The sequence below is a fragment of the Bubalus bubalis genome, chromosome 21 (assembly GCF_019923935.1).
Source record: "Bubalus bubalis isolate 160015118507 breed Murrah chromosome 21, NDDB_SH_1, whole genome shotgun sequence".
NCBI lineage: Eukaryota > Metazoa > Chordata > Mammalia > Artiodactyla > Bovidae > Bubalus > Bubalus bubalis.
This window is the reverse complement of record NC_059177.1, coordinates 56,211,884-56,226,353: the sequence shown is the minus strand read 5'-3', so window position 1 is coordinate 56,226,353 and position 14,470 is coordinate 56,211,884. Positions and strand designations below refer to the sequence as shown.

The 14,470-nt window shown below is 48.8% G+C and overlaps 2 protein-coding genes and 1 non-coding gene across 3 annotated transcripts in view; 1 reads left to right on the top strand and 2 right to left on the bottom strand.

Annotated features, from left to right (window-relative positions):
- The window catches only part of CAND2 (cullin associated and neddylation dissociated 2 (putative)), a 29,121-nt gene extending 20,027 nt beyond the window's left edge, over positions 1-9,094 (top strand). Inside the window, exons 11-15 of the mRNA XM_025272857.3 lie at positions 1,493-1,588; positions 4,401-4,570; positions 5,654-5,818; positions 7,121-7,228; positions 8,155-9,094. Coding sequence (XP_025128642.1) covers positions 1,493-1,588; positions 4,401-4,570; positions 5,654-5,818; positions 7,121-7,228; positions 8,155-8,382 — 767 coding nt within the window. The 3' untranslated portion in view covers positions 8,383-9,094. The remainder of the gene's footprint in view (positions 1-1,492; positions 1,589-4,400; positions 4,571-5,653; positions 5,819-7,120; positions 7,229-8,154) is intronic.
- Positions 9,095-9,680: 586 nt separating this feature from the next.
- RPL32 (ribosomal protein L32) lies at positions 9,681-13,684 on the bottom strand. Its single transcript, XM_006078913.4, has 4 exons — positions 13,552-13,684; positions 12,618-12,718; positions 11,875-12,056; positions 9,681-9,859 (listed from the first exon to the last, which is right to left on the bottom strand). Exons 2-4 carry the CDS (start codon positions 12,711-12,713, stop codon positions 9,730-9,732), a joined length of 408 nt encoding a protein of 135 aa, XP_006078975.1. The 5' UTR covers positions 12,714-12,718; positions 13,552-13,684; the 3' UTR covers positions 9,681-9,729.
- LOC112581316 lies at positions 12,801-12,940 on the bottom strand. The gene has a single exon (XR_003105849.1). It is a non-coding gene; the product is annotated as a small nucleolar RNA SNORA7 (small nucleolar RNA).
- Positions 13,685-14,470: the final 786 nt, after the last annotated feature.

Here is a 14,470-nt window from a genome sequence, read left to right as displayed (position 1 = left end):
CACCTGTTACACCCATAGGGATCTTCACAAGAAACCTTGGGAGGCGAGGTTCTCGGCATGAGAGGCGGTTTTTTTCCTTTTTTTTTTTTTTAAATTTTATTTATTTTCGGCTGTCCTGGGTGTTTGTTGGAGTGCACGGGCTTTCTCTAGTTGCAGTGGGGTGGGGCTGCCCCTGGTGTGGTGCTTATCATTGTGGGGGCTTCTCTTGTTGCAGAGCACGGGCTCAGTAGTTGTGGCACGTGGGCTTAGTTGCTTCTCAGCACGCAGGATCTTCCTGGACCAGGGATTGAACCCATGTCCCCTGCATTGCACGGTGGATTCTTAACCACTGGGCCACCAGGGAAGTCTGAGCCCTGCCTTTTCATAGCTCAGGTTTGCTTGGGCCTGCACCCACTGCTGAACCAGCTAACTGGCCACATTTCCTTTTTTACCACCAGCTGTGGGATGCTTCGAGCCAATCAGCTGCCTGGTACCAGCAAGTTCATGGGACTTCCTCTCTCTGCACGCCCCTCACTCTGGTCTCCATCTCACTGTCCTTGGCCTCATTTTTCTTAATTCACTTAATCCTACTTTACGTGTATTATCTTCACCAGCCACCCTGAGTCTTCTTAGGAGCCAGTCAGGGTGGAAAGAGAAAGAGGAAAAAAGCTGCAAGTCTGAAGTCTGTAACTCACTCCCTCATACCCAAGCATCAACTTGTAAACTTTGTCCTGAGTCTTGAACTAAAGTCTGTGGGTGGAAACAGCCTTAACCCATTCAGTGCTATGGGCTAGGGGGATGGGAGGTGGAGAGGAGAGAGAGATGGCCAATTAATTTCCTCCACCCTGATGGGAAGTGTATTTCCTTCCCTTTCTGCAGCTTCTTTACTCAGAAAGCAAGCAGAAAAGCAAAATTAAGTGATTTTAGCCTGTCTGAAACACAACTGCTCTCTCCTTAGAGAATGCAGGTTGCAGGAGGGCCCAGAGACAGCTCAGAAGCAGCTGGTAAATTCTGGACTTGCTGGGTGACCTTAGATCTGATTTTAACCTTTCTGGTCTCTTTTTCCGCATCTGTAAAGTGGAGATTAACAATAATTTTTGAAATTATTTTAACTAACATTATTATCAACCAGTGACCAGGATTAAGCCAAAGGATTAATTGAGATAATATGTCTAAAAAATATCTGAAAAATAGAACGCAGCTCCAAGGCCTGGGCAGAGGTCTTTTTTCGGGTTGAGCCCCATCTTGGGTTCTCATTCTCTGTTTGTGTCCTTGGGGTGCGTGCTTGAGAACCAGCAGTTGTACTGTCTCAGCTGTAGCTGGAATTCAGGAGCGATTGCGGGCTGCCAAGGAAAGTGGTAATTGACTTCCTCGAAGATGGATGTGTAGGGTTGCGTGGGAAGAGGTTCCGATCCCGTCTCCCACAGAGGCGAGGGGAAGCTTGGCGTCCCCCAGCGCTGGGGTGTCCAGGACCTGCCGTGCCCCCGCCAATGCCTCCCCTCCCGTCCCGCAGGTCGGCCACACACCCGCTGCACCGTCATCACGGCAGTTAAGTACCTCATCTCCGATCAGCCCCACCCCATCGATCCCCTCCTGAAGACCTTCATTGGTGAGCACCCCCTCCCCTCTGCCCACTTCGGTCCTCTCCACCCTGTTCTTGGTCTTGATTTTTCTTACTATTTAAAAAAAAAAAATTTTATTGGAGTGTAATATTACAATGTTGTGTTACTTTAGGGTGTACAGCAAAGTGAATCAGTTATATGTATACATAAATCCACTCTTTTTTCTTAGATTTTTTTATCCATATAGGTCATTACAGAGTACTGAGTAAAGTTCCCTCTGCTATACAGCAGGTTCTTAATAGTTATCTATTTTATATATGCTGCTCGTGTCCGACTCTATGCGACCCCATAGACGGCAGCCCACCAGGCTCCCCTGTCCCTGGGATTCTCCAGGCAAGAATACTGGAGTGGGTTGCCATTTCCTTCTCCAGTGCGTGAAAGTGAAGTCACTCAGTCGTGTCCAACTCTTAGCGACCCCATGGACTGCAGCCTCCCAGGCTCCTCCGCCCATGGGATTTTCCAGGCAAGAGTACTGGAGTGGGGTGCCATTGCCTTCTCCGATTTTATATATAGTCGTGTGTATATGTCAATCTCAATCTCCCAGTTTATCCCTCTCCCCTTTCCTTCTTGGTAACCACGTTTGTTTTCAACATCTGTAAGCCTGTTTCTGTTTTGTAAATAAGTTTATCTATATCACTTTTAAAAACTAGATTCCACATATGAGCAATATTGTATTTGTCTTTATCTGACTTACTTCACTCAGTATGACAATATCTTGGTCCATCCATGTTGCTGCCAATGGCATTATTTCATTCTTTTTTTGTGGCTAATAGCCCATTATGGGCTTCCCAGGTGGCACTAATGGTAAAGAACCCACCTGCCAATGCAGGTTAGATGTAGGTGACACAGGTTTGATTCCTGGGTCGGGAAGCTCCCCTGGAGGAGGGCATGACAACCCACCCCAGTATTCTTGCCTGGAGAATCCCATGGACAGAGGAGCCTGGCAGGCTGCACTCCATGAGGTCGCACATGCATGCGATAGTCCAATATGTATGTGTACCACATCTTCTTTATCTACTCCTCTGTTGATGGACATGTTGGTTGATTCCATGTCTTGACTGTTGGAGATAGCGCTGCAGTGAACATGGGGATGAATGTATCTTTCCGAATTAGAGTTTTCCGCAGTTACATGTCCAGGAGTGGGATTGCTGGATCATATGGTAGTAATAGTTCTGTTTTTAGTTTTTAAAGGAACCTCTATACTGTACTTCATAGTGGCTATACAATTCATATTCCCCCCAGCAGTGTAGGAGGGTCATTTTATTGCCACATCCTTTCCGGCATTTATTGTTTGTACATTTTTTGATGATGGCCATTCTGACCAGTGTTAGGTGATAGCTCATTGTCATTTTGATTTGCATTTCTCTAATCATTAGTGACGTGGAGCATGTTTTGACCATCTGTATGCCTTCCTTGGAGGAATGTCTTTAGATCTTCTGCCTACTGAAATATCTTCTTCCCCATCAAATTTTTGCACACTACATTTTGCATGTATTGTGGTTTCTTGCCTGAATAAATGATTATTGACAGTTATGACAATAACAACTTTCTAATTTCAGCATTCCTTCCATATTCATTAGTTTGCATTTTATTCTCAGGAATAACTTTTTGTTTTCCATTTTTTTATTCACTGATTTGTTTATATCATTATAGACTCAGGGATTTTTATTTCCTTCAGTGGATTATAATCTATTACTGTCTTTTATTTAGATTCTCAAGACTGTCTCACATTTAACCAGTGGGAGACTTTCAAGCTGGTTCCTATGTTCTGTTGACATGTTTCTATCATTCTTTTCACATATCCTTATCTTTTGCACAATAAGATGCTCCAGACCCATCTTGAACCTTTCCTGTCTCGTCCCTGGAATCAACCATTTCTCGAAGAAGCCCTGATTCCTTTTAGTGGAGGATGGTATTTATTATGTGTATTACACAGTAACCCCTGTATACACGGGTTACCTCCTGTTCTAGTCCAGCAACACAGGGCTCATGCTCGCCTTCTCCCTTTCCATGTACCCTTCTGTTATGGGAGAATGCCAGCTTCTATTTTCCACAAGATATTTATTCACTTAATCCTGGAATACACAGAAGGTAGTCATAAGAATTGCTAACCCTTATCTGTGAAAAATCAGTGTTCATTTATAATTCTTTCATCTTTAGCCTGAGGGGCATCATGTCACAATACTTTGGAAGTTACTTAGATGAGTTGTTCTCCTTCATAACCTGGGTACTTATATCATTTGAAATAGTTTTTTTTTTTTAGGGACCCCTCTCATTCTTGATTTATTTATTGAATACATAAAACATGAACATAGTCTTTAAAAAGTCTAACCTACACAAAAAAGGTGTATGCTCAAAGAAATGCTGTGTGACTTTGTGTAAGTCTCTTTACCTCTCTGATCTTCAGGAGTCTCATCTGAAATCACATCAAGGTAACATTTAGAGTCCTCACTCGCTGTTCTGCCATGTGCTTTTTAGACATGACCACATTTTAATCCTGAAACCAGTCCTGCAGTGTAGGTGCAGCTGTTACCCCCATTTTACAGATGAGGACATTGAGGTGCCTCAAGGTCCCACAGTAACCTCACGGTCAAGCACAGATTTAAACCTAGGCCACACTCAAGTCCACTTTCTTCTCTGGACTTTGTTGTGCAAAGCAGATCCTCAGAACACATCCACACCCGCCCAGCCAGGTCTGAGTGGAGCCCATTAACCAGAGAAGCGAGGTGGGGTGGGGACAGCTGGGTGTTTGGCTGTGGCTGTGGCGCCCCTCACCCCCGCTTCTGGTCTCGCTGCCAGGAGAGTTCATGGAGAGCCTGCAGGACCCGGACCTGAACGTGCGCCGGGCCACCCTGGCTTTCTTCAACTCCGCTGTGCACAACAAGCCCTCGCTGGTCCGCGACCTGCTGGACGACATCCTGCCCTTCCTCTACCAGGAGACAAAGATCCGCCGCGACCTCATCCGAGAGGTGAAGCCGGGGGAGAACACAGGCAGGAGCCCTCAGGCTGGACTGCTGGGGCTGGGGAGAGGGTTAGGGTCAGGTTCATCAGAGCAAGCGCTGGCCCACAGGGTCCACTCTGCCCCTCTATTTCCTGGCTGTGGAGCCTGGCCGGGGCAGCCCCAATCCTCTCTTAGCCTTAGTTTCTCCAAACAGGCCAAAGGAAAGACATAATGGGGTCCACATTATCGAGTTGTTGAGATGATTTAATGAGCTAAATCTTGCAAGCGCTCAGAACTGCTCCTGGCACACAGTCAGCGCTCATTAAATGTGGGCAACTCTTGTGATCACTTGACATTCAGTGTTCGAGGGATACCAGACCTGCGCCTGGGCGCCAGGACTCAGCTGGCCCAGACACAAGCCACGTTTGCTAATGGTCTCCTGATTATTGAAATTACTTAGAGCCCACGTGGTAAAGTTAGGATTTAAGAGGCAGCGAGTTAAAGTGACTTAATAGCCAAGTCCTTGCATGATATAAAGAGGTCTGAACCACCTAGCTTCTCGGAGGAAGATCCGATTCTGTTTAGAGAGATTAGGAAAGTTCCCCCAAAGGAGAAGGCATTTGAAGTGGGCTTTGAGGGGTGAGTACGAGTTTACCACTAAAAGCAAACCCTTGTGGTTTTAACAATGTCGAAGAGACCTGGATTTTTAATTCTGACTGAACTACTTACTAACTTGGGCTCGTCTCCTTGGGCAAGTTAACATTTCTGAGCCTTAGTTTCCTCATATATTAAACGGAGTTTATAGTAACAGTCTTCCTGGGACTGTTGAGATGATTTGGTCAAGTGTCATCTTTCCAGCAGTCAGCACAGTGCCTGGCAGAGCATACCTGTTCAGTGGATTATAACTGTTATTAGAATTAGTTACTATTATCATTATCAAAAGGCATTGCAGGCTGAGCACAGGCGTGGAGACTGGTAAGGCATGATTTGGGGACAGGACACAGTACTGAATAAGAGAGGGAGGGGTGCACAGCGGGAGCCTGGGAAGGTGTCTTCCGTGCCCTGGGGTCACAGTCCCCAGCCCGTTTTCCTCCCACCCTCCTTCCTGCAGGTGGAGATGGGGCCCTTTAAGCACACGGTGGACGATGGGCTGGACGTACGGAAGGCGGCTTTCGAGTGCATGTACTCACTGCTGGAGAGCTGCTTGGGCCAGCTGGACGTCTGCGAGTTCCTGAACCACGTGGAGGACGGCTTGAAGGACCACTATGACATCCGGGTAGGAGGAGCCCCCGCCAGACCCACTGCCCGTCTGTCCCCCATGCCCGCCCCAGGCACCCACCCCCACGAAAGTAGTCGCTTTGTTCTATCTTTTTGGCTGCACAGTATGGCATGTGGGATCTTAGTTCCTCGATCAGGGATCAAATCCATGCCCACCCCCTGCACTGGAAGGCCAAGTCTTAACCACTGGACCACCAGGGAAGTCCCCCGCTTTGTTCTTTTCCAGTAAGAAAAAGAACCCAGTTCGCACACCTTTGGTGGGAGCAGGCAAGGCCTTGGGAGGCTGGTTTGGCCAGAACTACAAAAATAATAGAATTTAGAGACATTTCATGTTTTTATTTCTTGATTTATTTGCGGCTGTCCTGGGTCTTCGTTGCTTCACGAGCTTTCCTCTAGTTGCGGTTTGCGGAGGCTACTTTCTAGTTGCGGCATGTGGCTTCTCATGTTGTGGAGCACAGGGTGTAGGGTACTGCCAGTTCCTGGGCTCCAGAATGCAGGCTCTGGGGTTGTGGCTCCCGGGCTTACTTGCTCTGCAACATGGGGACTCTTCCCACACCAGGGAATGAACCCGTCTCCTGCATATGCAGGTGGATTCTTTGCCACCGAGCCACCAGGGAAGCCCTAGGCACATTTCAAAGTGTGGAATTCACTCTGTGAACTGACTCCGTGGACTTGACTCCTAAACATACATTCCAAGAGTTTTAGGCGAGAGGTGGTTCTCCACAGCACGCTGGCAGCCACCAAATGCCTGCTCACGGGGAGCTGGCTCAGTGCACTGGGCGCCTCCCGTCACAGATCCTGACACTGCTGCAGTGAGGTCTGTGGGCCGCCGTGGAAGGTGGCCCAGGCCCACTGTCAGGTGGAGAGTGAGTTGTAGAAGTTTGGGCCGTTTTATTACCTGTCGGGGAGACAGGTTTCACCTTCTGTCCTCTTGGAGCTTTTTAATACATATACAATGAGCATGAATCCCTTTTATAATGAAAAACCAATGTAAAATAATCAAGTCATTCATTGTATTTGTTTAGACAATAGAAGAGTGAATAAATGGAGTGGTAATCACCTGAAAGTTCCACACGCTTAAGAGCCAGTGTTGTCAGTCTCAGTGTTTGCTGGGCAAACACACAAAAACGTTCCTTAGCCAGCCAGTATTTGGTGAGTGCCAGCAGAGATCAGTGCAACGGGCAGGCCGGCTGCTACTTTGAGTTCTGGGGGTCGGGTCCAGACCTCTGCTCTCCCCCAGGGCCTGCTCCTTTCGGTCCTGGGCTATTTCACCAAGAACTGTCTTCCTTCCCCTGGTCAGATGCTGACCTTCATCATGCTCGCCCGACTGGCTACCCTGTGTCCTGTGCCCGTCCTGCAGAGGGTGGACCGGCTCATCGAGCCCCTCAGGGCCACCTGCACTGCCAAGGTAAGCCCCCTGCCCAGCCCTGGGTGTACCTGCTGGGTCCCCTGCAGATGGTACCATTTACTGAGAATCTCCAGAGATACAGGTGGTCTGTGAAACACTTTATTCAGTCATTATCATTGTCTTATTCTTACCATTCTATACACAGGAGAACAAAGGTTCAGAGAGGTTACTAAGGCTACACAGTAACTTGCAAAGCTGACATTCAAACCTAGCTCTTTATTAAACATTTCCTGAGTGTCCGGCCTTGTGCAGCGTACCACCAGGCATGCAATACTGAACATGGTGGACTCCCTCCTCTCACATCCTAATGGGGAAACTGAGTCGGACACTTAGGATTCCTAGCTAGTGGGCAGTTACCCTGGAGTGCCTCAGGGTCCGGGGAGGACCTGGGGCAGAAGGCTCACGGAAAGCTGTGCATTGAGAAGAGCCTGTCACATCCAGGGGGACCCAATAGATGCCTGCCAAATGCAAGAACTAATTTGGGTTTTGGAAGGGTTCAAATTAACCAAGAAAAGGGCAGAGCCATTTGAATCCAGCACTGCCCAGCCCCAATGCCAAGCTCTTAACCTCTACCAGGAAGAGCCTCAGTGTCATCTGGGTTGAGTCACGGAGTGTCCTGAGAGCAGACCAGGAACCTGGACTTGATTCCATAAACAGTAGGGAAATTCCTGAGATTCTCTGAATAGGCGGGCAAGGTGGGAATAAGGCAACAGAGGGCAGGCGAGCCAACTTTGGGCTGGTAAGCAGGACGGGTTGCACTTGAGTGGGGGGGGGGGGGGGGGGGGTCAGCTACCAGGCTGTCAGAACAAGCCATTCATCAAGTCCAGCGGTGCCAAGAGCCTACTTTAAGCACCGAAAATGAAGCTAGGAGATGGGGCATGAGCTGGGCAAGATGATAGGTGACCAGCTCATCGTTTCCACTCTAGGTCAAAGCTGGTTCCGTGAAACAGGAGTTTGAGAAGCAAGATGAACTGAAGCGCTCAGCCATGAGGGCAGTGGCTGCCCTGCTGACCATCCCGGAAGTGGGCAAGAGCCCCATCATGGCTGACTTCTCGTCCCAAATTCGATCCAACCCCGAGCTGGCTGCCCTCTTTGAAAGCATCCAGAAGGATTCCGTTTCGGCTCCCAGCACAGACTCCATGGAACTCAGCTAGCACCCACCCCCTGGGGACCCCGACATGCAAGGAGGCCCACCAGAGTCAAAGCCAGAGCCTCACCCTCCTACCACTGCAGGCCTCTACTCCTGCCCTTTCTCCATCTCCTGCTCGGGGCTTCCACCACCTTCTCCAGGGACCCCAACTCACAGGCTCTGTCAGAGCTGCCAACAGTTGGGCCCTTTAACTCAGGACAGTCATTCAGAGGGGGCGTGGTAGTCCTTCCAGGCCTCCCACGAAGATGGATGTGACTTCACACAGGTTAGCCTGGCTCCCTCCAGCCGGGGGTCCCTGCTCAGTGTTCAGTCTTTAGAAATACCCTCGTGCTCACAGGAGGCAGGGGGCCGGCCTTCCTCCCCGCCGCTGTCCCAGACATCGTCACTCCCCCGCTCCCCTTTCTCTATTTCACCTGTTCTGATCTGCCAAAAGTAGTGCTTTGGCTGGGCATCTGAAAAACTCAAGATACCTCTATGAGCTCTTCACACTTTAGAATCCAAAATGCTTTACAGTTTTGCAAGGCCAGGTGGGTTGGGTAGGAAATAAGATGTAATTTTTTTTCTAACCCCCAGACTCTTATGTAGCAAATGTGTCACCGGGTGGTTTGTGAACCGTCCTCTTTACTTTTTAGTATCAAGGACACAGAAACAGTAAACGTCAGGCCAAAGAATTTTCTGCCATCCCAGGTCAATAAAGGACAGACCCTGAATCACCATTATTTTCTCTGCACAATTCCTCTCCTCAGTAGTCAAGACTCTCAGAATGCTTCCCATGTCTTTCAGAGAAATGAAATGACCAATAATTTACTCAACAAATGTTTTGTCAGATTAGGTTCTGAACAGGACCCAGTCAATCTGAGACATCTATCTACTACAACGATGGGTTTAAACCCAATCCTGTGCCAGTGCCACATGCCCTGTCCCACGTGACCCGTGCTGCTTAAACCATGTGTTGGAAAAATGGTTCATAAAAATCCATGAAACAGCTGAACTCTAGCTATTGTTACCTGAGATCTAAGGCTGCAATTGAAAGGGAAACCTGATTGTCCTCAGTCTTCCTAAGAACCACACGGGGTAACTTCTGTTCTAACTTTACAAAGTGAGGCTAAAAATGACTACCTGCTCCAAGTGCAAGGTCCTTCCATCTGGGTCTCAGAACCGACCCTGGTCTGAGCAGATCACGGGTCCTTTACAAACACCCCTTCCTAACAGAAGGTTCCAGAGAGCATGAACAGGCAGAAGACCAATCTGTGGCAAGCTGTCATACTGAAGACTAAGAACCAAGGGGGAGATGCCAGATGGTCGGGTTTTATGCTTTTATTACCACAAACAAAATGTGCACACGAGCTGTCTATTCATTTTCCTCGCTGCGCAGTCTGGCATTGGGATTGGTGATTCTGATGGCCAGCTGGGCTGCTCTTTCCACAATGGCCTTGCGGTTCTTGGAGGAGACGTTGTGAGCAATCTCAGCACAGTAAGATCTGGGAGAGACAATCAGTACACGGGTAAGGAGGCCTGCCTGGAAGGCACACGGTGTTCCAGTGGGAGGGTGAGAGCTTTGGCTCCTTTGCTTTTAGAGCCACAGCACTGAAGGCAGGGGCTGCAGACTCACCTAATTCCATGGTACTAGCAGCAAGCTTCTAAGTGTTCCCTGGTAGTGACTCCTCTCACTGAATCCTCCCAGCAGCCTTGTAACCCAGGCATCACCTCCATTTTACAGACAGGGAAACCAAGGCCCACAAGGTGGAAGTGAATTCCCAAGTCACACCCAGGCCAGGATGGCTCAGCCCTCTGGGCCAACTGCACAGCTCAAGGCAGTCTCAGGGAGCTTGGCCTTGCCAGTGAAAAGTTCAGGTAAATCTTCTGCAAAGCAACTAACAACCAAAATGCAACAGTCTGATTAAGCCAGGGCTCCCCTCCCAGACCATAAGCATCATTTGCTGCAGACAAAATTCAAGCTGAAAAGTAACAATGTCTAGACTCACCCAGTGAATGACAACACCGAACAATTCCTGAGCACTTGCCAGGTACTGGTCTATTCATTCCTTTGCAGCCACATCCCACCCCAGATTGTCAACAAATTGGTCTCATGAGCACATTTCAGCAAGGAAATGCCATTAACAGTGGATTAAGACAAGACACTCTACACCCCTGGAGGAATTTCAGCAGACTCTAAAGGCAGCAGGCAGTTAAGAACTCTGCAGAAAAATAGCTTCACAGTAAGAGACAAACCAATCCAGACAGAGAACTGCTTTGTTTTAAAGTCTACTCATGCCAGTATCTTAAAGGAGACTTAAGTTGTATCACACTTTCCATCTTTAAAAAAAACACACAAAAAACACTCAGGTCCTCATCCATGTGTATTTAATAAGCACGATCCCAGTGCACGTATTTAAAATAGTTTCCTCTCTGCTTGGGCATCTCCCATACATGACCACTGCTTTTAATGCAGGCACAACACGCCACCTGGTGCTCGTACCCCCACCATTCACCAGTGATGTGTTCAGTTACTGTAATGATCAATGTAAGTTTCAGTTATTTAAAGATAAATGCCCAGAAATGGAATTTGTGAATTAGATGCAGAGTATTTCTGTGGCTACTGATAACAGACTGCCATGGTACTATTAAAAACACACCTATCTTTATGGCAACTGGCAACATATGCAACACAATCTTTGCTACACAAAAGGGATTAAACCGAACCATTCTGTCACAGTTCTCTACCAACCTGCTAACTCCGTGCGCTCTGGGCATCCAACATTAATTCCTAAGCCCATCCTTTCCAAAATACTTCCAGCATTTTAATGCCTAACTTCCTGACCTAGAGAAACTCAACAGTAAGTGAGAATACTGGTTGGTTGTTACTTGTGCCTGCAATTACTACAGGTAGGGGAAAAAAACACACTCTCCTCCGCTTAACCAAAACATACCGCTTCCCCCAATCCAGATCAAAACTGTGTCTAAATCACCCCCCATGAAAAAGCTTTTCTCATCCCACTGCCCTAAGAAGACCATAGGTCATTTATACACAGTGCTCCCCAAGCGTCTACATTCCTCAGAACATGTGCTGTCCTCTGCCTGCAGCCTCTCCCTTCTCCACATCAGGGCCCCAAAAGAGGCAGCAACTCCTCTACTCCTGCAGCCCTCTGAAGATTCCTGTGGCCACAGCACTAAGGATCCCTTGGGTCGGGGGCTCTATTTCATCCCTGCCCCTCCCCCCACATAAGTAATGTTCTGAAAACCACTGCCAGAGGATGCTGCAATGCCAAGCAAAGCCATTACCTCTTTTCAGGTCCCAGGCCTCTACACTTTCAGGGCACCACCCCCACTGCCCCCCAGCAAAGGAAACATTCTGGAGTCCCCAACAAGCATTCTCCAAGCTCCTGAGGACACAAGACTCCTCCAAATGCATTCTAGAAGGTCTAGAGTCGCCTGCCCAAACCGATCTCACATGCTGGCTTCTGACACCTGAACCCAGAGGTGAGACCCAACTCACTTGTTGCACATCAGCAGCACCTCAAGCTCCTTGACGTTGTGGACCAGGAACTTCCGGAAGCCGCTGGGCAGCATGTGCTTGGTTTTCTTGTTGCTCCCGTAACCGATATTGGGCATCAAGATCTGGCCCTTGAATCTTCTGCGCACCCTGTTGTCAATGCCTCTGGGCTTCCGCCAGTTCCGCTGAAAGAAAACACATTGTTAGTGTCTGTGAAGACACCAACTCTGCCTTCAGGAGAAAAAAGGGGGCCAGATGAAAAGAAAATGTGCCAAACTCTAGTTGTCTTTGGGTAACAGGATTTCATAGGAGCTCCTACATTTGACCAGCACAAATACACACCTACATTCACACCCCTTCCAAGCAAAGGAAAAGCAAGTTACATATCCATGAACCGTGACAGGCCTGTGTACTAAGATGAGGAGCCTGGCTTTCAACATCACACTCAGCACCTAAGTTTTCCCACCTATGCAGTAAGTATAATCTCTCCCTCATATTGTTATCAAGCCACCTGAGATGTAACTAATATAAGCTTCTAGATACCTCAAAACAGGCCCATGCCCTGTGTCATTTAAATTTCAATTTACACATCAAGGGACTGAGTGTCAGTGAGGCAGGGACACCTGGGGTTCTAGAGAGCCCTGCCACCAGCCAGACCAGTCATCTAGCAAAGCTCAGAAACCCAACAGCCTGTTTAGGAACCATCTATCTTCACCCAACACACACTTCCATCCTGGGCCACATACCTTGATTTTGACATATCGGTCTGACTGATGCCTAATGAACTTCTTGGTCCTCTTTTTGACGATCTTAGGCTTCACGAGGGGTCTGAGGGCGGCCATGATGCCTTCAAGAAAGAGGCAAGAGACCACGTCAAAGATGACTTCTTGGAACGAGGCTTTCTCAAGCCCTGACCCGGGGGCTTGAACTCTTGTTGCAGAGTGTCTTCCAATCACCAGATACTGAGCAAACTGGGAATGGAATGGGTACCTCTGCCAGGCTTGCTTTCCCTCCCGACTCCGAAGCTGGCAGAATACAAGCCATTCTCCAGATGCGATCCTGGGAGGTTAGGGAGTCACCCTGCACAGTCAGAGCCAAGAGAGAATGCTGCCAAAGGGGGCATCCTCGAAGGTCAAGACGCAGTTTCACATTCCCAGAGATGCTGACCCGCTACCAGAATTTCGGTTAATTACACTATTCGACTCGCAGCTCGGCTTTTTTTTGGCGGTCCCGCCACAGCAGCAACCCCAGGGCCAGAAACTGGAGGAGGAGCGCCAAGCAGTGGAAACAGACAAATACACGTGAGTAGACAGGGCTGAGCGAGGTGATCCGAGGACTCGAGCCAGGGCAATCAGGCCGCAACCCTCCCAGTCGCTCCACAGCCCCCTAGGACCCCCGCATAGTCTGGCCCCAACCAGCGCCCTGCGCCCTCAGGGCTCAAACAAGCTGTCCGCAGCTCTGACTGACCCCAGGCGGCCTCCGTTGGAGCACAAGCGGCCCTGGGAAGCGAACCTCCATCACCCGCAGGGCCGCTTCGCTCGGAACTTGTACGCGCTCCAGCCAACCAAGAAGGGCAATGCCCACCCAAACGACTGCTGGGAAGGACGAGCTTTCCCGACAGGCAGCGAAGGGGCCAGAGGCAGGCCGCACAGACGCGGATGGCCAACGATTAACACTCACCGAGTCAGAGATGGCTGCCACCTCCGTAGGCAGCGCCGGGGAAGAGAGAGGACGGTGCCGCGCGGGGGCCGATGGGACGTCACTTCGCATCCTGACAGAGAAAAGGCAAGCACTTCCGGCGTTTAGCCCTTCAAAGATACTAAAGACACGTCAGAGAAATAATACTGAAAAAAAGCCGAGGCTGCGTGTGTTTTTCTAGTTATTAATATCTAGGAGTAGCACTAAAAATTTTCATGCCTTCAGTTGGGACCGCATAAAAATTTGAAATTCTTTTTGGAACTTCCAAGACCTGGTGAGGCGGCATTCACTTCCGCCAGGAATTGAAGCCGTCCCTCCGGAGGATAATCCAATTTTCAGATTATTTCTGCCCGCGTTTCTTCTTCCGAAGTGCGCCTCCTTGTGGCCAGGAGAGAGCAAAACATAGACTTCTAATAATTCTCTCACGTAGACTGTTAAAACACTCTTTCGGTGGGTTGCGCGCGCGCACACACACACACAAATCCACACTTCTAACCATTAGGCTAGACTAGATGGTCTGGTTATTCATTGTTCTTGGTTTGTTGAATTTTAGCTTTTGTTTTTAACATTAATGTGAAAATCAAATTTCAAGAGAAAGGAAAACGGCCTTTGATTGCAAGACCTGAACACAATACGGATGTCTTGTCATCAGCGATCTTGGTAGTGACACAGCCAGACGGAGACAGAAGCTGAGATGGATTGATTGTGTTGTTGACTGCGTGATGGGTGAGAAGGGAAGGGAGTGTTGACAACTCCTTGGTGAGATTTTGACTGTGGAGGGGGAGTGTGAGGAGACCCGGAGACGTGAGATGGGAGTTGTGAAGGGAATGTCTTGTCCAAAATCACATCGCTGGCGGCACCACACCTCAGGAATCCTGTTTGTCCTGTGGCCGAAGGAGTC